This window comes from Nipponia nippon, unplaced genomic scaffold (assembly GCF_047370975.1).
Source record: "Nipponia nippon isolate SJK-2023a ecotype South Korea unplaced genomic scaffold, ASM4737097v1 scaffold_13, whole genome shotgun sequence".
In the NCBI taxonomy this organism is placed as follows: domain Eukaryota; kingdom Metazoa; phylum Chordata; class Aves; order Pelecaniformes; family Threskiornithidae; genus Nipponia; species Nipponia nippon.
This window is the reverse complement of record NW_028262324.1, coordinates 12178672-12205243: the sequence shown is the minus strand read 5'-3', so window position 1 is coordinate 12205243 and position 26572 is coordinate 12178672. Positions and strand designations below refer to the sequence as shown.

At 39.9% G+C, this 26572-nt stretch overlaps 1 protein-coding gene across 3 annotated transcripts in view; it reads right to left on the bottom strand.

The window, feature by feature from the left end:
• The window catches only part of PHACTR3 (phosphatase and actin regulator 3), a 113594-nt gene extending 90556 nt beyond the window's left edge, over positions 1–23038 (bottom strand). For all 3 annotated transcript variants that reach the window (XM_087750352.1, XM_087750353.1, XM_087750351.1), the window contains exon 1: positions 22726–23038. In XM_087750352.1, the coding sequence (XP_087606478.1) occupies positions 22726–22834 (109 nt within the window). In that variant the 5' untranslated portion in view covers positions 22835–23038. The remainder of the gene's footprint in view (positions 1–22725) is intronic.
• Between the last annotated feature and the right edge of the window lie 3534 nt (positions 23039–26572).

Here is a 26572-nt window from a genome sequence, read left to right as displayed (position 1 = left end):
TGTGTCCCAGCACAAATCAATCTTATGGATTCTGAAAATGCTAAGACAGATCTTGAAATGGTAATTAATTTGATATCATGATTTTGATGTCAAAGAAGCAGGTCTGATTTATAGCTGTTGAGGCTCTAACTCAACAATTATAAACAAAGTTTTTTTAAGTTTCCCTGTTCCCAAACTTGTTGGGTCCCCTCATTAGTTTCAATTTTTAAAATGTTCTCCTGTTCATGGGGTGAGAAACTCTATCTTTGGCTGCAGCTCTGTTCAAATCACAGCTTGTTAGGCATGGTTCGTGTTAACTGTGATTTCAGCTGGCAGGGCACTAGATTAGCTGTTGACATCAAGCCAACATTTAATTTTGTTTTCTTGAGTCATCTGTTGCCAGTTCCCATGACAACTGATCTTCTAGCCTTCAGATTTACTAGAGACAACCATTAAAATGGCCAGGAGTACATATAGAGATTCTCTGAAGTAGATAGAAGTTCAACTGTTTTCTTCAATGGAAACTAAAAGATCTTCTCAGGTTTTACTTTAGAAACACGTGACTTCTGTTGATGAAAACACAGATGTTCCTGTATTAGAAAAATAGAGTGAATGGTAGTTTTTAACACGAAATCTTGTTAGCATCTTTCTACTACATCTACAGAATGAAGGTCTTTGTGTCTAAAATCACGTGATGCAGAGGACAGGCAAAAATATTTTTCTATTCTCACTTGCATAGCAGTAATGAAAGATGAAATTTAAGATGTGGATTCTTTTGATCTTCACTAGAGTCCCTGTACATTTCAATTTCTTGATTCACAAATGTGTGACTTAGGTAAACGAAGTATCTCAGGAAGACATCATTAGTGCACTAAGTCAACCCAGAGGTTGTAACAGATCAGAGGAAAAGGCCAATCAGAATGCTATGGGAGCTTCCTGAAGCAAAAATACCTTTGGCTAAAAACAGTAGTTAGTGTATATAAAATATGTACAACCCATATACCCACAGGTTATGAAAGCATAAGAAAAAATTAACTAGCCTATAGGATCACAAACAGTCCTTCTAGTAGAATGTTAATACGCAGTGGTTATTTCTAAGACAATCTCCTGTTGAGTTTCACAGGACTTTGTGCGGGAGTGATTTCCAAAGTCTGAATTCCACATTCTTCTTATACACTGTGTTCAAAACATTGTGAAGCACTAAACACCCCCAAATCCCTTTGAAATAAATGGAAACACAAATATTACAGAAAAAGGTGCACAACTAGCTCAAATACTGTTAGAGACTTCAGGGGGGGAAAAAAAAAGCAGGCTGTCTCTTTACCTGTTCATTAGGTAAACATTTGCCTCTAGCATATGGGAAGAAAGTAAGCAGCTAGACAAGTTTGTCATTTGATGTGGGTATTCCCCACTGCCCAGGAGCTAGTACTAACAAGCATTATTTGCAGGAGGGTGTCCTATTACCCCAGACCTCCACAGAAAGTGCAGCAGGCATTGCAGCGCTTGCAAACTCAGGTGTGGCCACAATACTCATAACTGCATTCTAAGAATTAATGACCCTCTGCAAAGGCAATAGACTAGAGGTTTTTACGCACCTCGTTCAATTTATGTTTCATTATACATATTTGGATGACTTTTCCAGGCTGGTTCTTCAACAGCAATTCAAGATTGCTTTCCTAAATGTGAGGGTACATAGGCCTATCATCTCAATTAAAACAGAGGATAAGGCAATTACTCTGACAAGAAACTACCTTGCCTCTCTTCTCCTCCTCTGCCCAGTAGAAGCAGTTAAAACACTTTAAAGATAATGGGGGTGTATGTGGGAGAAAGTGAAAGATAAGAAAAGAGAACACACCAGTTCCTCGGCTTGAATTAACTATCCCGATTCCATTGAGGACAGCCATTTTTCACCAGCTGAAAATCTAGACCATTAGAAATCGCAGGTGGCCAAATTTTGGTACCAGTCATACTGCATGTAACTAAGTGGCTTCCCCTTACAACAACCCTTGGCACTAGACTGTTGTGACTGTTAAAAACTGGTGTAAACTAATGACAAAATGAAGCACTGTGGCCGGGATGTATGATTGCCATCTTTGAACGCTACAATGGAGATTAAATAACTGCATACATTAAATCTGGCAGGTTTTGCTGTAATGGTTCAGGCTGTGAATTCAGGCTCTGTGCGATTGTTTTAGAATGCAGTTGGCTCATGAATGTCATTGATGCAGACGTTGGCATACATTCAAAATGCTGTGTTTCATGTTTTGCTTTTATCTTTAAATATATTTGAGTAGGTTTTTCTCTCTTCTAAAACAGCTCACATAATAGGTAGAACTAAAAATGATCTAATAGCTTCAATGCCTTAGAGCTACTGCCATGCATGAAATTCAAACTGTGACTATAAAAAGAAGTAAGGAGGGCTTTCTCTCTAATTCTTATTTTTAGCTATTTCTGTATTTTTTGAGAAGGATAGAACTTGTCCATGTTTCAAGTCAGCATCAGTTAAATAAAATGCAAAGTTATTACAGGTCATCTGGGGAACTGGAGGCAAAAGTCTGGGGGTTTTTGACTGGTTGAGAAGGCAATAAGTTTAGGAAGATTAGTGGTTACTAATTAAGGTTATGGAGTGACCCAAATTTGTTTTTACAGCCCTTACTGTTTTAGTTAGATGCAATGATATCCATTATAGCTAAGCAAATAAATCCTGATGAGTAATATAGTTGCACTTTCTTACTTTCTATCTGCATATTCCCTTTGATTGTATTACAGTTTTCCTGACACTATCATCAACTTGTACTTGCTAGATTATGTCTGCAGTGTTCAAAATGTGCATCGTATGAGTTCAGCAGCCAAATACAAGTGGCATTGCTCAGTTCTAGTCCAATACCTTATGTCAGTTCACTCTATGACTGAGCGCAACTCTTAATTAAGTTTATTTGCATGTGTGCAAAACATATGCTTAGTTATTCAAACCTTATTTTGTACAGATGTTGCCTAATTTTGTTAAATGGGAGAGACCACTATAACTTTTAGGAGAAATTAGCCAAATTAGAATAGATTGAACCATTTGAGTGTGTTCCCAGACTAACACAGCCATTTGGTACCTTGCTTGTTAGAATTTAAATATTTTATCTATTTGCAAATGCTCTGAAATAAGAATTTGTGATTTTAATAAACATGGATTGTTATTGGGTTTTACTACATGCTTCATTCCAGCACAGGCTGACTCAGTGTGTTCTGAGGCATATGCATATTGAGACGCTCCTGAAGACTGATTTTAGGTTGAACCATAACCATTATGACTTTGGATGAGACCACTGAGGATGCACGCTGTGGGTAGCTGGTCTGTCCACTAAAGTATGCTTTAATTATGTCATCGGAGCCTTGGGTCATACTGTAAAGAGATAAACTATGTTGTATCCTCTGAACCTGTTCTAACGAACAGGCATTTAATCAGAGACTGATATATTTATTATGAATAAAAGGAACAGGAGGATACTAAGAATTTCTTCAGAGAGGCTTAATTGATAGTGCATTGGGTAATGAATGACTAATTAATAAAATGAAAGCAGAATATAATGGATTTGTACTTTGTTTGTACACAAAAGGCATCATTAGAACTCTTCAACCATCATTAGCTCTGTCTATTCTGCAGTGAGTCATTCTGATCCCTGAAAAAAGTCTAGCTGCATTATAAAACTGCCAAACCATACAACTGATACAGCTAAAACTTTCTGGATTGTCCTCCTATGTAAGCTGGTTCTCTGAATTTAGGGGTTCTTTCCTTTTTTTTTTCCATTTCATGGTGAAATGGGTTATGCAGATACCTCGAGACTAATCTCAGTAGAATTTTCCAAAAGTGAAGATATACAGAGAAAAACCCTTACCCTACCAAACAGAAGTCACATCAACTATGGTCTCTTGGAGGACCCTACCTAGCTTACTCTGGAAGGGAGCCGGTGCATCTTAGGTGTGGAGAAACCAGGAGTAAGTGAAAGTGGATAAGCTTAATGGCACCTCCTGTGTTTCTGGTTCCTTCAGATAACCTGCGTGCCACTCAAACTAAAATTTGGCCCTTTGTAAATGGGAATGAGAAAACTTTGTTCTCTTCTGCTTCCAAGGAGATGATCACACCCTAGAGGTATGCAGCTCCAGAATTAGCACTCCCTGTCTTAACCAACGCACAATAACCTGTCTTTACCAATGCAGAATCAGTGTGTTTGCCATATTTCAAACCATTGTGACAAGCTTAAATAAAGTGACCGTTGAGAAACTGAAATCAGAACTTAAAGAGCAGGGATGGGGTAATATTTAGTAGCATGACTTATTCAGTCTTAAAAAAAATTAACATGAAAAAGGGACACTGAAGTAATGAAACAAAACCAAAGGAAGAAAAGTAGTCTGGCAAATTCTGGCTTCTGTGCTATCAACTCTTTAGTCAGTAGCTTCTTCCACAGGTAGATTCTCAAGAAAGGCCACAATGACACATAAAGGGATTTTTCAAAGTTCAGTTACAAAACCATGTTTCTAAAATTTGTGTTTTTCTCGTAAATAAGACAGTCCTTGATCCACCAGAGAACTAGACAAACACATAAGAATCAGTCTGTGATTAAAAAAAAGCATTATTCATCCAATGGGGTTAAACCATCAGGCAATTACAATAATTTGGTTGAAATATGTATCAGTGGTAATTGTGTGCTTAAATGCTTTGAACGTTTAGTATAATACATTGTGCAAAATGAAATAGGCAAGGCAACAACATATAAAAGAGAGTTCTTTTACATACAATGAAGAAAATTTGTAAAATCAGATGCCAAAATATACAAATCATTTGTATGCAAAAAATCCCATGAGTGCATATGCAAACCACTTAATTATGCCTGTTAGCTATTGTAATTGCCATTAACATGTGCAATTACTTGCTCTGCATCACAATTCTAGGTGAATGGTTAAATCAGCTACAAAATTATGAATAGCTGAAAAATTCTGTTTCAGACCCCAAGCCATTTCATTAAATCTCTTGTTGTATAGTAAGCAAAGTGCGTATCATGAACTAACGCATTGAAAACCACATTTTTTCTTGAAGTGACTGCAGTATTCCCAGAAGAACTGAGGTTCTGTTGTTTACAGAACAAGAATTCCACATGCAATAGCAGTGAAATTATCCTTCCAGTCCTTCCCATCAGGGCTTAGTCACATTATCACGATGGGTTATTTGGGCCCTTTCAGACCTTGTCTGTTCTCTTAGGGATGTTATATACTGTTTTTTATGCTTTCTGTGATCTGAGTATTTGAGCACATTCTGCATAAAATCATTAGCAATAACTTAGTTACTTACAGACATAATTGCCTGGCTCTTCTCTTTTTTTGAGGGGCCAAATTTTGGTTGGGGTTGGGTTTTCTGGAGTCTTTTTCAGGGAGGGGAGGATAAGAATATTTTGGAAATAGAATGGGTGCTACAACTTCAAATGTAATTTTTCATTGAAAAAATTGGAAAATTATGATGGTTATGTAATATTTCTTAAGGGCTATCAGACTAGATTTGCCTAAGCGCTTCTACAAGACCATTCCACAGTTAAATCCTCTTGAATCTAAAAGCTGTGTTCTCATCTCTTATGATGGCCAAATGGCTTCATGCTTGGCTCGGCATTCTAAATTGTTTTAGAGAAACAGCTCTTATAGTAGTACTTCATTGGCTGAAATTCAGTCCTAAATATATCTGAAGTTTGAGCAACCTCTTATATATGGATACTAGGGCCAAAGCTGGTGATCTAAGCTGGTGTCTCTTAAGCACACTCAGAGCTAGATTGAGGATGTGACTGCAGGCTTGATGGATTTATAGTGACATGAGCCATGAAGAAAGGAAATGTGGGAAATCCAGACTACCCTTTGGGTTGTGCTTTTCACCTAATATGTTGACAGAAAAACATACCAAAATATAAAGGTAAACAGGTGACGGCTCCCATTCCCTCCTTACCTCTCCTTTTCCCACCTCCCTCCACCAATAAAGGCTGCAACTATTATTTTTTCAGCAACAGTGGTAAAACCTGACAAATTAATAAAACCTGATGGCTACCCTGCTTTATCCTAGAGCTTATCCTAGAGCTTGACCATAGCTGCAGTACAGAAAAATCTAGCTACACACTTTTAAAACTCAGATTCACGCAACAACATCAGTAACAACAAAACCCCAAACCCAAACCCCTTCCTTTTCCATCAGGACCTGGACCACATGTAGACTGTAATTACCAGAGTTATTGCTGAGGAGAGACCATACGGAATGCAATTATGCTATTAGGACAGGGTAATCAGAATAGCTTGCTTATATAGAGAAAACCATATCCTTGTCCTACGCTATTATTTTCACTTACACAAAATAGCCTTTTTAGGAGATACTACAATTAAACAGTGATTATGCATATCAAATCAATTTTCAATGGATATGGTTTATATGATAGCACAAGACCTGAAAGAGAATCACAGTTTAGTGTCCATGCATTTAAATAGTGCAAATAGTTTTGCAGGGATGCACTGGTTTAGATGCGCAACTGTGAGTTTCCATTATCTTCAGTCAAACAAACTGATGGGCAGCGGTATCAAACACAGACGTGAAATGCCCATTAAAAATGTATAGTTAGAACTGTTAAATTTCAGACAAAACTCTAAAAAGAAGAATATAATTACTATTCAAACAAACATCACTGTTATTAGAATCTGATGTTGGAGCCACTTTGAATTTGCTGATTTGCAGATAAATGGATAAGACTAAACAAATACACTGTGATACTTGTGATCCCAAAGCTGCTGACAATTTATGAAAATGATGCTACATCCATCTTTGGGAAACAATTGCTGTAAATAACCCATCTGTCATGAGAAAATATCCTAAATAACAAGGTTGTCACCTGAAGTAGACTTAGATGGCAGTGGAATAGATGAAGCCTTCTTCACACCTCAGAAGGCAGAGTGTGTTACGGGCAGAACAATGAAATAAAGCAGCTACTTAAAACCACTCTAGACATACTATTTTGGAACAGTTGCTTTGAAGTCATACCTTCTGAAAGCTATCCAAATGACAAGATGAGAGCAGGAGCACTGGGTCAGTCAGGCTTGTTGCAATGGTAAAATGCCTACAAAGGAATCTCAGTGCTATTTCTGGAGGATACAAAACATCCAAATTATTTTGTTTTGTGCACAGATGTATGTTACAGGGGAAATGAGGGAACAAAAATATTGCTTTTGAGAAGGTATGATTAAAAATTTCACAATAACAGTCATGATTTTAAAGTTTGGAACACGACTTGGATGTTTAATGAAGTGGTATGACTTCAGCATTTTAGTGGCTCCTCTGAAGATGGGATTACTGGTATGTGGTATCAAGCGAACATAAGATTTGACTTGGAAGCTGTAAGCCAGGAAATACAGTACTGCCATTAGCAACACATACAGGACAAATTTTGCAGGCTTCAGCAAGTAGGATTTGTTGTTCTCAGGAGAATCTTCTAGTACCAGTTTTTGACCTCTTCTACACATCTTCCTTTAGCTGTAAGATCTGAGCATGCTTGAACTTTGGCCCTCTAGGACTTGCCCTTGCTCTGAGCTTATCAGAGTCAGGAGCTGGGAGACTCACAGCTCTCTGACTCTGCAAGAGCCACAAGCCCATGGAGCAGTTACCCAACGTTTTCATGACTCAGTACCAACACCTGTAGAGCTGATGCAGGCTCCTTGGAAAAATCTTTGAGAGTTGTATAATGGAAGAGCAGGATTTATGTGGTAAAATAGCTTCCAAAAAGTTGCTAACCACAGCAATGTGGAGAAAAAAGCAGCCACTTACTATAGCTATATAGACCTTGCCTAGTAGCTGTTCTTTCAACAACTTATATATGCAATTACACATCTATTCACCATCATTGCAGGTGCAAGCTGAGCAACAGCATGTGTATAAATGTGTGTGGGTGTGCAAATGCTTCATTATGGTGATTTGTTAGCACCGTGAGGGAAGCTTTGTGTCCAATGAATGTGTAAATTAGGTGCTTAGCTTACTTGAGTGAAAAACAGTTCACTTTGCCTCCTTAGCCCATCCCTCTCAACAGACATCGGGAAAGAAAGTAGTTAGATAGTTTCATTCTCTGTCAAAGTAGCAGCTTCCATCTAAAACCTAATCCTGCTTTCTTGTGCTGTCCTCAGGTTTCTAACAATGAAGAGAAGTGAATCTTGTGGAATTAGTTGTGTTGAATGATATCTTAATCATATGCATGATATGCTCTTCTGTAGCATTAGAATAAGAGGTGTGACATCTTGTGTTGTCATTTCTGGGACAGCAAACTGGGACTGTTAGCTAGCTTTAAATCATTTCTGGCATTAACGAGATTCTGACCAGAGGCTCTCTTTTATGTTCAGGATATGCACTGCATTATTTTCTATTATATCACAATGCGTTGCAAAGGAACAGCTAAGTTACCAAGACTAATCCTTTAAGTCTTTCTTTCTTTACAATGTCAGGCAAAATAAGACTATGCCATATTTCCGTAATCTCTCTTGTATTATGAGAATATTATGATCTATAACAACAACAAAATCCCTAAACTGCAGGCATTCCTGTTGGCTCTGATGTGCTTAGACTTGTCTCTTTCTGTCAGAAAAGATATTTCTAAGCCTGTATGACTTCATTTTAACAGGCACTATCAGGCTAAAAATCAGATCATTAACATAAAGCAGGAAAAAAAAAAGTTTTCTGGTGTTTAAAAATTATTATTTCTGAAAAGACATGATGTAATACCTGAGGTTCTCCCCTTTCTTCAAGAAACTACTTGAAAAGAATGCCAATTTTGAAGATCTAGGGTATCTACTTCCACTTTTTTTTTTTTACTTGGATATGTATATTTAGATTAATCTGTTCAAAAGTACTTTTTGTTCTCAGCCAACTTTACATCAGCTACCAAGATCTAAAAAAGATTTCTGCAATGCTGTGATGGCAAATTGCAGGGGAATTTCTTGAGGGAGGGTGGGAGGGGAATTTGAATTAAAAACTAATTAATTAAACCCACCAGAAGTAGCCTTCCATTTCTTTTAATAGAATGAGGAAAAAAAAGAAAAAAATATATATAAAGGTGTATTCTCCTTCTGAGAGATCTGTCCTTTTGGATAGAGTGAAAACATCATCCCATACATACCTATTAAAAAATTTAGGGGGTATTTCTATGCTGATATTTAATGATGTCTCAGCTGCAGTAACTTAACTCTTTTAAAATCACTTCATTAGAGGAGCCGAACAAACCATGATCTCAAAATGCATAAGCTCTTGGCAGCGTGGTTTTTGTTTGGGTTGGGGGAGTGGGGGGTGTTGTTGGGGCGGTGTGGTGTTGGTTTTTTTAGTAAGTTACTGCAAAATATGTCTAAAATGCTCAACAGGCAAAGAAATAGAGGAATAGACAAATATTAAATTCCAGAATGGGAAGTGGAATGAATTTTCTGCAGGTGCAGGACACAAGAGAGCTGATTATATAAAACGTCATCTCCCAAATAAGATCGATGAGTAATGCCCCAGGTCACAGTGCAGGGTTTTTTGAAGAGGTTGGTAGAACTAGAGACCTTTGATATGTTGGAATAAAGCCTAAACACATCCTAGAAGTAGTGTTATGAGAGCAAGAGTGAGAAAAATATAAATGGAACAGCAAGTTACTGAAAACTGCTTCTTCTATTTTTTGCTCACAGGTTCTTCTTTCAGAAACAAGGGTTATTTAATCACTTTTCATCTCATGTTGCCCACAATAACTTTGGAGCTTACTGGCAACTTTCAACAAAGGCTATAGTTCATGAAAAAAGACACTAGTGACCCTATTGAGTATTACCTGTAGGAAGAGCCTTAGCGTGAGGGCAGTTTTGCTTACGCACCGAAGCATCCACACAGGAGAGACACTATAAGTGCCCTAAGGGAATAGTTTTCAGTCAGACTTCATTAGACAACAGAGGATCCAATCTTAAGGCATAAGTCATAAATGAGACTTTTGACAGTTTAAGATCAAATTGAGGACTGAAAAATGCTGAAAATATAGGAAGGCAGGCTCTGCTGGCTTCTCTGTTGTTACAGTAGTAACACCCATTCTATTTCCAGAAGAATAATTCGGGAGAAAGGCATCTGGAGCAGGGGGCTCGTGCATTTGCTAAGGCAGAAGAAAAGTGCTAGCTAACAGAGTGAACTCAGACTAGATGGCAGAGAAGTGAAAAAACTGTAGAGAAAACACACTGAAAAGTAAAGAAAAAAAAGTTGCAACAAGCTCTACTCTTTCACAAGAGAACAAGAGAATGTAGGAAAGCACCAACCCAGTGAGACAGGAGGAATGCCAGTTTTCCGGATCAGCCTGTTGTCTGCAAAGATCCTTTCTTGGACTAAAGAAGAGAGATACAGGATACATTTCTATTACGAGTTAGGGCCCCTTTTTAAAATGTTTTCATTCACACACAATATTCTGGATTTTTGAAGGATGCTTCTTTGTACTTTTGTTAAAATGATCTCTTTTACTTGTCTTCCTTTCAGTTTATTCTTCTGGTTGAATTACAGCAGAAAATGTACACCATAACATTAAAAAGTCTATTTGCTGTCTGTCTTGACAGCTGTTGTTCACATACCCTATGTTTGCCTTAAGAAAATACGCATCTGATCATGTAATCTGTTAAGTTAACCACTATTGCAAGGGTTCAAGTAAACTAGCCTCAGGCAATGGGTGATATATGCTCCTATTACAGATCTAGCAGAGTCATGGTTTTAGTGAGAATGTAATTTTTTTGTATCACACCGTTCAATTCTGAATTAGTATCAGGAGTTTACAGTAAAATAGTATGTTCTTCAGGACCCCTGTTACGTTCCTAAATGTAGGGGATTCCTAGATGACAGCAAGTTCACTTATGTTCCTCACTTGCAGGAAGAAGTGTTACAGGTTGCTAGGTTCTCTAGAGTTAAGTATCTCATATGTGAAATCTGAAGTGATATACATACTTTATCTGAGTTCTGATTTTTCCATTAATTTTCTTGAGTTAAACGAGGAACTAGGTATTTAAAACTCATGGTGAACCAGTGGAGAATTTGTATGAGTGAAAGACTAGGCTCCATTTTCTTTTTTCTAGAGCTTTCTCTGCATAGTTAATATTCTAATACGAGTACTTAATCTCTGCTTCTAGGCATTGCAACATAGAGCAAAGTCAAATGAGCAAGTGTTATGGAAGTAAACATTTAACATTTTAGTTGAAGTTAAGCTGAACTGCTATATCTGAAAATAGGATGCTTTTCTCCTTGAAACCTGTGCAATCCCAGAAAGCTGCTACCCAGTCTGCATAGCTGCTATAATTAAAAAAAAACAACAACAACAACTTTTTTCTTCTGTCATATATGCAGAGCTTACAAAATTATAGAAGTCCCATCTGCAAAGCATAAACTTCAGAGAAACCCAATTAAGTCAGCATTACCTACACTACCATGCAGTGTGAGCAACCCAAAAGGGGCTGGGGATTTAGGTAGCTGGAGAGAAGGCAAGCGTACAGAACCAAATTTGTCAAACCACCTCAACAACTGTGATTTCCAAGGCCTGCCAGTGAAAGGCTGTACAACTTTTCTCCCCTTTTCTGCAGTAGTTCATGAAATCCCCCCTTGCTCAGAGCCATCATTAGAGGTGACTGGCACACTGTTGAGTGAGCGTGTTTTTCACTTGTACTGTCATTTTCTCTCTGCTACTGAAACAATTTGGGATGGTCAAGATTTAAGGTTCTCAATCCACCTGCCTCACTCTGCCATGCTTATTCAAAATGCAGGGAACAAGTTGTTGGAATGATTGTTCGCAGGGAACAAGGCTCCAGTCCTAAACTTGCTGTCATCTTCCCCAGCTCTGCCCATCATACGTAACTGAAAGCATTTTAACTCTGGAGGCTGAGGTATTCTGGCTTAGACAGTGACTTCTTGCAAAGCAATCTCATCACATCTCTTACACGACAAGACCTGGAAATAGAGAAGAGTGTATAATTCTTCTGTAGAATTGTAGCTAACCTTTCTGTTGAGAATATTTTCTCTATCTAAATATTTCACACAGATTCATATCATTCATTATGAAAGAATTAAAAAGTACTTGCAGGAGCCAAGAAACTCTCTTGGACACTGATTTCTACTAATGTTTTGTCTGAGTTCCCCCAAGCAAGCAGGGCTGGTTCTACATGCTGAGCAAACTTGCCCAAAGCATCAACACTTGTGTATGTTATTTGAACTCAGACACAGAAGACTGACCCTGAATATTTCATGTGGTGTTCACGTGTATTCATTCAGCCACCCTTTGCTTTGCTTCCCGCCTGTCTCAAGCTTCAGGGCTAGGCAAGTATGCTCTCCCTAAATAGCATCTTCTACTGCCACTGTCAAGAACACTGTACTAGACTGGATGGACCACAGTTCTGACCCAGGAGAGCATTTCTTATGTTCTTATAAGGATGAAAAAACAAGTCTTGGTGCAGGCTGTTTAGTTAAGAGGTAAGATGCAGACTTCTGCGAGCAACTGTATGAGATGCGACAGACATTCACAGTTGATCAATACGGGCAACACAGGGAAGACTGCATGGCCTGAGGGATGTAGCAGCCCTCAGAAAAGGTTGAAGGCTTCACTGGTTTGATGTCATGCAGTGATCTATGTCCAGTTGCTGGTTATGCAGCAACAGAAAAGTTTGAGGATGTTAAAAAAAAAATTTAGAATAAGGAAGTTAACACACAAACTGTCTCTTCATTATATGCAACAATCATGAAGTGCTTTATGCATAAGGACATGCCTTTCGTTAGTTATAATCACAGGTCCGCATGCAGGAACCATGTGTGATTACAGGATATTACTGTACTACAGAGAGCAAGATAAGATACCCTTTGATTAAGATCATCTTACTGAAATATTTATGCAGACTCGAGCATGAAGCTATTGACCTGCATCAAGTAGTTATATGATGTGCTGTCTAGGGCATGTATAAATTGTGTATACATTAGGCCACAAATCAACAAATTTCAAACAAAAGCATGGGATTTAATGGGCACAAAGAATCTCTTTTATTAGCACACAAACTCTAGCTACATTTAGAAGCAAAATGAAGGTATCATATTTAGCTTTACTTACTCTTTGGTATTTATAGATCTGACCCGCTTAGAGAAGCCAGGGTAATTAACTCTATGTATTAAATTTTAAAAATACAAAGCCACAAATTTGGTTAAAAAACGCCATAATGTTATAAATAAATAACTAAATGGGGTAGCCCATTCATTACAGCACTAACTGGGCAGTCTTGAAACAGAGTTCCAAAACTAAAGATTGTGAAAGATTAATACTGTTATTTAATTACTCACTAAAATAAACAGTTAAGTTTCCAGATAAACATGACTCCAAGCATTATGTAACTCATTACATTTTCAGTGTGGTGCAAACATTAATTCACTGACGAATCTTAAACCATCTTCATTCATAGCTAAAGTGTGAAGTTTTTTTATTATTTGACAGACATATACGTTTATCTTATTTGCACAGGGAAGCAACTAATTGTGTGCACAAATTATTATGTGTGCAAATTAAGTCTGAGTGCTTGTATTTAATGTATGCAATCAAATTTGGCGTTTACTTTTGTTTTAAAATAAAGCCTGTAACATTAAAGAGAGAAAGACAAGACAGGGTTTCAGTACTCGTAGAGTGGCTGACTGACTGAACCATTTCCATCCTGTTAAGTGCCCATTCTGCCTAACTACTGATCTCTTTTTTCTTTTTTTTTTCTTTTTTTCTTTACATTCTGTCCTTACTGAAACTGGTGTACATATGCCTGCCTAAAGCTGGGCAGGAAGGTGTGGACAAATACGTGTTTTCTGATTTAACTTTTCTCTGTCTGTGGCTAAGATATGGGACTGAGCCTTACAAAATCCAGAGTCAACTTCCAGTGGTGCCACTGGCTTCCTACAGAAACTCAGAGAAGGCAGTTAATTACAGCTCAATTCCTCGTATGTAAAATATAAGAAACACTTGGAATTTTTCACTGTTTCTTTCTTTTTCAAATTAGATTGCAATCTGCTTAAAGTGGGAACAGTTTCTCTTTATATGCTGCACAGCAACTGGCACAATCGTGCATTATTTCAGATATAGCCTATAGGTATTTCTCAGACTAGACATTTGTGTTTGAAGAATCTGAGCCTGAACCTTTTTTGTAATCTGTGATAGTTCTTTTGTGATGCATGAAAACATCTGAAGAGTTAAGGATGGAAACAGAAATGCCCTTTGTAGAGAGTATACAAGAGACCTGTAATACTTCTCTGTGGGATGTATGAGATACTGCAACTCTGAAAAAGCCCTTTTTCACTCATACAGCTTGCTTTGATGATTGTATACTTAAGACCTAAAAATTTCTTAAATAAGATGCAAATGCATTATTTAGATATCAATATAAAAATAAAAAAATCAATCCTGCATGGTTTGCACAGTGTGCAATGTCATCCCTCCTGCTTTTAATGCCAGAGTATAGTTGCTGCAACCAACATCAATGTGAAGAAAGAACTTGTGTGCACGTAACTAGGTTCTTTCTGGTGCATGACAGAGGAATCCCAGGAACTTGGGGAAATACAATATTTAAGACATTCTAGAACTAATAAATTAACTCTGATTCAACAAGGGATAATAGAAACCGTTCACTGACATGTGATAGACTACCTGCTCTAACTCTGATATTCAAGTTTAGACCTAATCCTTTACATGTCCCAAGGGCTTTGCCAGTAGCAGTGAGAATGAGAGAACCAACAAGCATCTGGACTATCAAAATAGCAGTGCATTGGGGCTCTGTAATGTGGGAGCAGAGTGCACATTTGCACTGTGTGATGGTCCCTTAGGCTTCTGCATTTCAAAGTGAGATTCTGTGCAATCTTTCTGCTCAGAAGAAAATGATTGTAAAGCTAGGAGGAAAATAGGACCCTCAGTTATTACTCAAGGATGCAGAAGTACTTATAGATGCAAAAAAAGTTCATAAAACAACACCAGGTATTTCCAATATGGTGACCTCCCTCTCATAAATCCAGTCTAGATTATGATGGTGTATAATCAGTATTTCCAGTTCTTCGATAAAGAGGTTTAAATGGTTTAAGTATCTTTTCAGCAACGTTCAAACTACCTGCCAACTTGGGATTTAGGAGAAGAGAGAACTGTAGAACACTTTTTTTTCCCCCCATAAAGGTCTCTGTTTCATTTACAGACCTCTAATATTTGGCTAAATACAAGTCTCCAAACACTGGGAACAGTCAAACCTTAGAAAAGCCTAAAAACAACCCTCAACATGAATAGCATACTTATTAACTGATCTCATTTAACTGCTGCAAATGTAACATTAAAAAATAACTTCACCAAGCTCTCTCTTGAATCCCAAAAAAGAAACGAAGTAGTTTCAGTAAGTAAAATACCCAGGCAACCGGCATAAAGCAGTTTGTGTTAAGCGTGCATCTTGTTGAGTAATACGCAACATAATGATACCACACCATTGTTGCAAATCTAAATATGTGCAGCACCAAAATTGCACATTCACAGCACCAGAATCTACATCTACTAAGTCCCACCTATGCAGCTTGCCCAAGTGCACTGTGCCCATTCTCCTCTCCAGAAATGGAGAGATTACTCTCACCTCCTGGAAAATGCTGGAGGAGAGCTGTCGTGCACATGAGGTGACTCATGCACCGGGGAGGAGGTCTGCTGGGCTAGGACGAGGTTCTCTACTGCAGGACAGAGGAAAAAATGGGAGTTGAGCGCTTCCAGTAAAGTTTCTGTGCATCACAGGGACTTGGGGTCCAGTTAGATAAGACCAGCAAGGGATTGGGGATTTGATAGAAAGAAAAAGACCTTCCCAAAAGCACAATGGCCCATTTGTTAAAGGATAACTAGCATTGCAGTACTTGGTAATACGGTGATGATTTTTCTGGTGCTATGCAATAAAAAACTCTAGCTGTACCTTCCCACAAATAACAAACGTTTTGTGGAGCCTTATAGGGTTGAAAGTTGGACTTCAGTGTAAAAGGAAATGGGATATTAAGTTGGAATGTAAATTAATATCCTGCACGTTTCTCATCTCTGCTGAGTATTCCTGCATGTACTCCCCATGGTACCACACAAGGAACTAAACACATGTGGAACAATAAGTTTCTGCTGGGAGCCCTTTAGTTAGATTAGAACAGAAACATTCTGACTTTGAGTGAGAGAACTTAAAATATCACAAAGCTTCATATATATGAAAAATAGGGTTATGTCATAAACTGGAGCAAAAGCACTTACGAGCTTATTTAATTTTGTTCATAAATTAATAATGTTGGGAAAGGATGTAGGAGGCCTGGTACACTTCTTGTTTCAGAAGAAATATGATGCAGGGCAAACAAACTCTGTTAACAGAACAGACTTGTTAATATAGGAAAATGAAATGGAAACCAAAATCTTTGTGGTGAAAAAAAAAAACATTTAATAGGTGGCCTGACTCAAGTGTTAGTATCAAATTTGAAAATTTATGCAACAAGTAAAGACATCAGAGAGAAGCTTACAAGTCCCTGATTTAAGTTGCAGTGATCTAAATGACTGCAAAAGGACAACAGCACACGCCAACTGACAGGCAGGGCATCAAGAGCATCTTCTTCTGTCCTGGCACTCCCTCTGCTATCAATTTCCTTGTGTCTTAAGCACATGTTTTAAGTTAAGCACACGGTTACAAGATTTTCTGAATTACAGGCCTGGAAAGAATAGATTTGCAGCAAAAATGACTAGGGCAGATTCAGAAAGCTGGCACCAATCTATCTGCACTCCAACTGTACCCCTCTTTCTCTTTGCCTTCCCTTTGTTCCTTACAGGCATCTGCAGCCCAAACCTACTATACTTTACTTTTAATATGCTTTTGAGTTTTCACATCTCCCCTGCCAGTAGCTTCCAACATCATGCAGTTTACCAGTGTAGTGTCCTGCCGGCTAAGGAGGAAAAGCATAACTTTCTAATTGCTAATGAGCCCCCTAACACGATGCACAAGACTCAAACTGAGCAAACTTTTTGAAGGAACAAATATGTCAGCAACAAGTGTTAATTAAAATCTTTAGCAGCATAAATCAACCCTAAACAGTTATGAGAAATCAATGGTAGGCATTTGAAGGGAGTGGCACAGTCTATTCAGGCTAGCCTAGGCTTTAAAAAAGGAGGAGGAAGAAAAAAAGCCCTAGTATAGAGTATTCCTATAACCGGTATTTTATTGCGTTATGGCTTTCCCTAGGCATTACTTACATGGCTAATGTCCTTATATTGCCTGTGAGGCTCTGCTGGGTTACAGGTCATCCTTCAGCCCAAAGAGACAATGTAAAAGGAAGCTAACACTTCAATTCTCTTCGTAGCATCCTTGAAGAATACTTACAAGAATGCTTCCTGCTACAAAACTTCTGAATTATGATAACTAGAAACAGTGATGAAGGAGCTTTAAGTTTTATGCAGTTGTTCTCTCCTTGAGTTAATTCAGTGCACAGTGCTGCTGATTACACATGGTATCAATAGAAATAAAAAGGGAATTAGTGTCTGGCAGCAACATAGTTGTACATCTCTGGCACAACTACTCTGAAGTAGCTTTAACTTGTCAGATCTTGAAGCACACCACAGCAAAGAGCATAGAAGCTGAGAAGGCCCCTTCGTCAGTCTTCTCCAACAAGAATGCTAAGAAATGCTAATATAGCTGTTAAGAATATCTAACACTACTGCTTGCACCACAACAGCTCCTTGCCTTGGTACAGATCCTACACTGGAGGAGAAGGAAGACACGGTGGACCACTGGCAAGGCCCGCTGAAGAACTCAGTAGTGCCAGTCCTGAAAAAGCATTCGTTAATTGCATGATGCCAGGGAGGAAAAGTAGCAGCACAGAGAGCAAAACATGATGGCACCAATGTATACTTATGCAAATTAAAATGGATTATCCCAAAATTAAGGGGGGTGTGACATTTTCACACATTGTCATGGTTGTCTGTATCTCCTCAAGTGATACGGAGTTTTGACGTGGTGTGCTCTTCTTCAGTCTGTGGAGCCCTATCTTTTATGACTACAAATCAAATGAGATTGTCAGTCTTTTCTGTGCCCTGTGACTGCTGGAAGGATATAATGAGAGCAATATTTTGGCTTCCTGCAACTGTCTCTCAAATAGATGGTGATATTGAAATCTGTTCTGAATTTCAGATCCCTGCCATGTTTAGACTCTCCTTTCTCTCTTGATCCTTACCTGGGAAGATGGAGGAGGGGAAAGAGAAAGGGGAAAGGAAAAAACTATGATCTCTGGAACTAATTAAATCCCTCTTTGCATTATGTTTTCTTAAGTGATTGCTGTCTTTTGCCATCTAAATCATCTTCCATCACCTTTCAATTTTTTATATTAGAACTTAAGTAGTGTTTTAACATTTTAAAACTTTCTTAACTGTCTCAAAAAATTCCCCTTGATGTTATGGCAGGATGTGATATTTTCTAGAGTAGTTTTTCAGCTCAGAGCTAACCCCAGATCTACAATCAATTAAGTTGTGTCTTTATACACAAAATCTGATACAATTGGATATTCTGGCCTTCTCCCAAACTCAGTGACAATGGGACTTTGAACAGCCACCATAATGGAAGCAGGGAAGGATACTACTGGTTTTAGAACTCTCTCCTATGAGGATTTCCAAATTAAAGTTGTGTTAATTGTGATTCTTCTCCTGTGAATCTGGCATTAAGTCACGGCACAATAAGAAAAATGAAATTCACTTTCTTAACAACAGCACAGTCTAGAGACAGTCTATAGTTAAGCAAGACATAAGTATTTTGACGGGTGTTTCTCAAATTCAGGACATATTCCTCTTCAAGGCTTGCTCACTCAGTGTGCCAGCATGCTTAAATAAAGACTGAAATATGAAGTCCAGTGTTCACTGTACTATACTAATTCTAATAAAATATTGCTCCGTGGCCCTAAAACAGTTCACATAAATCACAGGCTGAAATGCATTATTTTGTCTTCAAGGAGAAAATAACTGACTCAATTAAAACAAAGAAACATTCATTCCTTCTTATCTTTCTTATACTATTTCCTGTATTCTCTACACTACCAATAGCAACTGTATGCACCATTTAAATGCTGGAGGAAATTATCTATTTGTCAGTAGAGCCTGCACAGGGAACTGAAGTCCATATTTTCTTCTCAGACCACAACTGTGACATCTTAATTGATCATTGTGAGGAGCTGTTTAATTAAAGTTGTATGTGAAGGATCTAAATCAGTGAATTTGTATCCCTATTTTAGAATAAATAGCTATTAACCACCTCTAGTCTAGCTTACTGAACACCTTGTTATCTTATTTACTGCAGGAACATTTAATAAGATCATAGTGGCATGTGGTAATTTTTTAAGCTTTTTATGTGTGATAAAATTCACTGTAGTCTAAAGATTACATCTGTTCTAGTAAATCAAGGTTATAAAATAGCTTTTCATTTCTACAGTGAATGCTTTGTGAAGAAAAGCTCACTAGATAAGAAGCTTTATTGTGAAGCCCTGATTGTTCAAGGCTTGGAGTAATTGCAGCTTCTGCTGGCATCAGTAAGGATTGCGAGTGTCCAGAACTTCTCAAAAATCAACATCTAAGGCTATTTGAACCAGCCAGTTACTTAGTTATTCCATGCTCTTGCTGGAAGAGGGAGTCCTCTTTAAAAACAAAACAAAACCACAAACAAACAAACAAACCACCAAAAAACAAACTTCAGCTTTGTTCTTACACAGGAAACTCCCTTTGAGATTTGACCTCAAGCAATAGTTCATAAAAAAAATTGCGAATGAAAGCAATAGGAAGTGCACCAACACTTGGCATCTGCAGTCTGTTCATCCCGGGTTCCTTGAATCTGATGTTTACATTACTCAGTATCAGCTAAAAAGAGAGTATATGGTCCAGTGATAAAAGATTCTGAACTTGTGCAAGACAGCCAGCAAGTCTTGTACCCATGCTGTGTACTGTCAATACTACTGTTAAGCTGGCGCTTCAAGAGAGAAAGGAAAATAAAGCATGGCATCAGAGAATTTTCTTAGTAAGGGCATGAAAAGCGATATGCTACCACCTCTACATTCTCAGCTGTGTCATTGAAATTTCCTTTATAAGCTGGGCTGAAAAAAAACCACTGTAATTGTATAGGTCAAGAAAAGGAATATAAATTATGTCTTTAAACAAACCCACATGAAGACCAGAAAAATCTTTACAATATAGGCTGGATTCAACTATTACCATATTTTCTACCTCGATATACTTTCCTATGGTAGACATAGCCAAATGAATTGGTGCAGAATAATCCTTGACCACATTATGCATTCAAGAAGATGTTGCAAAACAAGAGTCCATCTCCAGTAAGAATATAGCATCATTCAAATGCCATATGTAAGTAGGAATGTTTTTGCAGTGATCCTTCAGTTATACCCATACTTTGTTACTGGCTTATTTGTCTGTATAATTTAAATGCATGACTTAAATGAAAATTAATCTAGTTTTTAAATTAACAAAGATTTCACATGTTCAAACTTACTTCTCTACGTGGTTTGTCTGCGAGCAGGGTTGGGATGTAACACAAACTTCGAATGTGTCATTTAGCACTCCCAAGACTTTCTTTTGACTTAGAGTCCAAAGATGGTTATGTTAGTATTATAATGATAAAATTATTTTCCAGAATAATAAAATAAGATAAATTACAATTATGTCATCTAGCATACATAATTCTTACAATAGTATAAATTGTATTTCAGTTTTTTGAGTAGCCAATGGTATGAAATTGCTCATAGTAAGTTGAGTACCCAACACTGTAGGGTAAAATATTATTTAAATTAAGTCATTTATGTTCATTTTACTATCATTTTGAAGCATACAGATGTTCTGTACTATTTGATAAACAAATCTAAAACCTGAAAAGCTTACCAAACGTGCTAACTCTACTACTAACTATTTATACCTACCTGGACAAAAACCATACGTATTTATCACCTTTTGTTTCTCTCCACATATTGCATGTATAACACAATACCATAACAGACATCTTTTCTTGCATATTAGTATAGCTTCTGCCATGCAATGGGACACTGTCTTATCTGATGAAGTCTGTATTAGGGGAAAAAAAATGCTACTTAGTATTGATAGTTCTTTCTCCTTACAAAAAGCCTAATAATGTTTATATCTTTGTCTATACGTCAGACACGTTGTGTACTTTCTTTGTTGTGTATTTCACAAAGGTCAAAATAATTAATTAGCAGAAAATAATATAGAGGAATTAAAACTGAGATTGCATATGCCTTCCTTTCATTAGTCACTTCTGCTTCCAGAAATCAAATGGCAGAAACATACATTCCTCCTTCAGTCAAGATTGCCCCTTTGGGAGCGAGTCGAGCAGTTCACGTTAGAAGAGTCCTTTGTTCCCTTCACTTAGGGTATAGGAACAGTTGGGCATCAGAGACAAATCATCTACTGTGTGCCTTAATTTAATTTGTATTCCACTCCAGAGCAAGGTACTCAGAATTGCTTGATAAGACAAATAAATAGAAGAACTTAAAATAGTTACAAATATTAGTATCCTCATTGGCTCAGAAGGAAGCAGTATAGCAGGTGTATGAAAAGAGCCTGGAATATTTTATTTACTCAGTAATCTGAAAAAGGCCCGAACTAAAGTTCAATCCCAAATTGCATTCAGGGACCGTCTCTTCCAGGCTGATAGTGCCTGACCCAAAACCCAAACCCATTTCTAAGTTTGGAATTCAGTGTCATGGGCAGTGATGATCACCACCCCATTCATTGTCTTACGCTGTTTTGATTACTCCTTTTCTCATCAAGAAACCTCCCAGTTCTTGTGTGACCATCCATTCAGATAAACTGAGTAAACTGGCTCTTAGCCTTTGCTTCCAGCTTGTTGTTGTGCCTTTCCGTGCAATCACATCACATCAAAGTGATGTCGTTATTTGTTTCTTTTTTTCTTTTTCTAAAGGGGTCATCATTGCTTAGATTCTGACAATCTGAAATTACTGAGTCACCACCAACAGACATTTAGAATTATTCCTCTAAGTGAAGTTAAGCTGAAAACCTCATTAGCCATTGTTAAAGGAAAAAAACAATCTAATCACCATATTCTATTTATATACTAGCGATTGGGCTGTGTCCCCCCAGCACCACCCTCTGTGCCTACACTTCCTAAGAAGATTACGCTTCACCCTATGAAGTGAAAATTACCTTCTTGTGGGGAGAAAGCGTTTAATTATGACTCTGCTTCCCCGTGTCTCCATGGAGACCCCATGCAAACAGCCTGCTTTATGAGACCTTATTTCCCCCCGCCCCACCAAAGTAATAAATCAGCTCTGTGTGAGCCCTCAGTTGCAGCCTTAACCGCTGCCGCGCCGGAGCGCTGCGCCCAGGGGCGGGGAGCCCGCGGGCGGCCCCGGGGCCCCGCTCGCCGCCCAGCGCCCGCCGCGCCCCGCACGCTCCCGGCGCGGACGAAGGCTGCGGTTGCAAAGCCGCGGGAAGAGCTCCGCCGTAATCCTATTTGGAGCTAAGCCGCTGCATCATTTCAGCACTTACTGCAGAAAATATGTTCCCAATTGCCGGCCCGGCCGGGGCGGACAGGCGTGCTGCAAATTGGCGGATGATCCCGGCGCGCCCCTGCCCGCCCGCCCGCCCGCCCGCCCGCTGCCGTGGAGAGCGGGGCCGTTGTTACCTGGGTGCTCCCGGGCGCCGGGGCCCGCGGGGTCGGTGAGGATGCTGGGGTCACTCTGCGACCTGCCTCTCGGGAGAAAGCAGCCGGTCCCTTCTTCCGATGCAGCCATGAGGTGGAGGGCGGGAAGCTCAGAGGCGGGGGGAGGAGGAGGCGCTCATGGAGCCGGAGGCGGCCGGGGGACAATGGGGACGGGGGTGCGGCGGCGGCGGCGGGGCGTCAGCCGGGCAGGACCAGCCGCGGCAGCATCTTCCCCGGCGCCGTCGGCAGGCTGCGGCGGGGCGCTCCGCCGGCACCGGGCGCTCAGGGGGCAGCTTCGGGCGCCTCAGGGGGGTGGGCCATGCTGCCGGGCGGGGTGGGGAAGAGCCGGGGCGCGGGCCGCCGGCCCGGCCCCCCGCCGCCCCCTCCCGGGACGCCCCCTCCCGGGACGCCCCCCCGAGCGTCGCTCCCGGAGTCGCCTCAAGCCGCCGCGCTGCTGAGCGCATCCGTTGGAAAACATTGGGATTCTCCCATCGTGCCCCGCGAGCGGCCGCGTGACGTCACGGCGGGGGGGGCGGGCGCCGCACCTGCACTGCACAAAGGCGGGGGCCGGCGCAGGTGTGCGCGGCCTGGGGGGGGGCCGCACCGAGCGGCAGCACGTGACTGGGGCGTGGGGAGGGGCGGGATGCGGGATGCGGGATGCGGGATGCGGGATGCGGGATGCGGGATGCGGGATGCGGGACCGGGACCGGGACCGGGACCGGGACCGGGACCCGGACCCGGACCCGGACCCCGCCGGTGCTCCCCCTCCGCCCGCACCGCTCCGTCCCTCGGGGCGCTTCGCCCACCGCGGGGCTCGGCGCCCGTCTCCGCCCGGGGCCGCAGGAGGGTGGCCTGGGGCCGTTTGTTTCCCCTCGCATCAGGAGGCGCCGGGTCGCGGCTCTCCGCTCCGCGCCCCGCTGGGGCCCCCGCCCGGCCGCGCAGCTCGGCGGGGGCTTCCGCGGAGCCGGCGGGTCCCCGCGGGGCTGCGGCGGGACACGCCCGGTGTCGCCCCTTGGACTGCGGGGAGTTTCGTGGCAAAGGAGGTGTCGCAGGGTGACCCCGGGGAAACGGGGTGTTTCGACTCAGACGGAATAGTTTGGGCTGGGAATTTGTTTAAAGGGAATAACTGTTTGTATGGAATTTTTCCTTAAATGAAAGGTGACTCCCCCCGTCTTGCGGTGGGTGACAGAAGAGGGGCTGCTTGTGCGTACTCGCTGCTCCGGGTGGTATCTTCTTGGAGTTTTGACCTGTAAAAACCAGGGACACTTTTTAATCGCTCTCCTAGTGAAGTCCTATAGAATGCTCAGTCAGCACTCGTTAGGCTCGCGTGGGTTCTCTCATTTATTACAGAGGGGTGGTGTGGAAGAACGTGCATTAAAGATTGCCTTTGTCTTTGTATGGAACTAGCATTAAGGAATACACACACCTACAAGTAGATTTCTTAGGCTGACTCGGGAGCAGTGGCTATATGTGAAGCTGAGTTCCTGTCATAAGACAGGTATAAGTTTGCCGAATTTTAGGGATGAAACTTTGTGTCAGAAAATGTTTCATTAATGCAGTCATTCCTTCATGCACATATTTGTTTTTACAGAAACATATGGAAAACATTTTGCGTACCTTATTTAAAGCAAGTGTGGTTTACCCATTTCTGAAAGCAGGGGCAAACGAAGCAGTTCTGTGGGGCTATGTCTTTGTTGTATTTTGGGGGATTTTAACCCAAAAATCATCACATCTGTCACACTGAGAAGCGTATTTGCCTTTTTTGTTTAAGCAGGAGTTTCGGAGTTAGCCACCTGCACACATCTCATTTGGGAGTCACTTTTGGGCTATGTATTCCCTGAAGTTTGGTCAACGTAGCAACCTTTTTACAAAAAGACAACTGTGGGCCTGCATTTGAAGTAGAGCTTGGTAAGAAAATTCTTCAAAGACTCCATCTGAACAAGGCCTGAGTGTGGCTGTTCCGGTAATGTCTGCCCATGGCTGGGTAAGCTGCTGCATCTAACAGTGAGTTTGAATATTGTCATGAGAACAGAAATTGAACAAAGGGTTTAAAGCAAAATATCAGAGAGTTTCTCATTCAATGAGTACTATCCCTTCATGCTGTGTATAAGGTATATCCTAAGGAAAAAGTAGCATGTGGTAGTGTAATCTAAGCTGTATCATAATGCAATGGAATAAATTAAGGTAGCAAGGGCATTCTGTAAGTTGGAGGTTTTTTTCAGAGCTTAGCATTGCCATCGTGACACATTTTCAGTATCAATTTTTGTAATTTCTTCTAAGCCTTGCGAGTCAAACAGCTCATCATAATTCCAAAAAGACAGCTAAATGAACCATTTTTATCATGCTATAAAACATTCCCAAGGAAACAAACAAACAAATAAATCCAAAACACTTGTTTAAGGGATGCTTTAAAGAGATCAGGATGTATTTTGTACTCCTTTTCCCCTCAAGCCAAGCGTTTGAGTTGCCATGACTCAACTTTGAAAGGGAGTCGTGAATTCTAAAAATTACTTATGATAGATTTGGTTTTTCTGTGTAAACAGATAGCACAGTCCGACATAGGTACTGGGCCCAGTTTTCAAGTAAGAAATCTCCCCTTTAGAGTGAAATAATAAGCCAAATCTAAAAAAAAGAGGAAGTAGCAAGTTTAAAATGTTTTTTCTCTAGATAGCTTTTAGGTCATGCTAGAAAATGCTGATGGTTTCTAGAGAATTCTGTGGAAGTCTGTTTGTACTAATTGATATACCTGCCTTCTGCAATGAAGAACGATACTCATTTCTTGTATAAAATATATAGTTGAAAAGTTCCATATCAGATTTAAGCATTCATGCAAGATTCGATATATTAAAATATTTTCAACCCAGGAAAGAATATCTCCAAGACAGCTTTAGTACCCTATAAAAGCACACAAGATGAGACTGACGTATTTTTATCCCACTCACATATGGATTGCCTCTATAGAGGACACTTTATAGGGTTCCTTTGGATCCTAAAATATTTTCTGATAGAAATCAGTCAAATAAGGCTGGAATCTGCCTTGCTGTTTTAACTTAGTTAAAACATTTCATTTTCTCTCATTCTTGCCAACCCAAGCATCAAGAGACTCAGTCTGGGAATAAATCCTAGGTGCTGTGCATGCCAGCTGACGAGCTGCCCCTAGGCCACCTTGCTATTTCTGAATGAACCATCAGCGTGTTTGGGATAGGGAGTACAAGAAAAAACAAAATGTGTTAAATTTTTTAAACCTGTGTTGCTAAATAATGTCTCTCCTGTAAAAAGTATGATTATCTGCATGGCTTTTACTTTCAAGCTTCTTATATAATGATGATGATGTATCTACTTGCACTTTTCATTTCCTTACCTTAAAGCAGGCTCTGCATTCCTTCTGGGGGCAAAGCTTTTGACAGGAAAAATAAATGTGAGGCCAAGTGATTCCTTCATGTTGAAGGACCAATGCCAAAAGGAACGGAGCATTTTCACGGAAGTAAATAGAAGCTAATGGAGGCATGCACCAACCAATATATTTTAAGCATATTGATTTGTAAATCCCTCTGAAACTGGAATGAAACTAAACCTGGTTCTAGCTATGGATACTAAGGACTTGAAAAATTGCCCTTAAGTTCCCTTTTACTACTTGATATAATTCTATAAATGTCACAAACAAAACTATTTGCAGGATCAGAATAACTATTAGTGGAAACTTGATTCTCCTTTTATTTAGTTTATTTTCTCACTATAGCAGTCTTGTGGTAAACAAGTTTGCAACATTTTCCCAGAAAGTACAATGATCTGATATGTTTATTTCTCTCTCAGAGGATTTCTAGCCTTT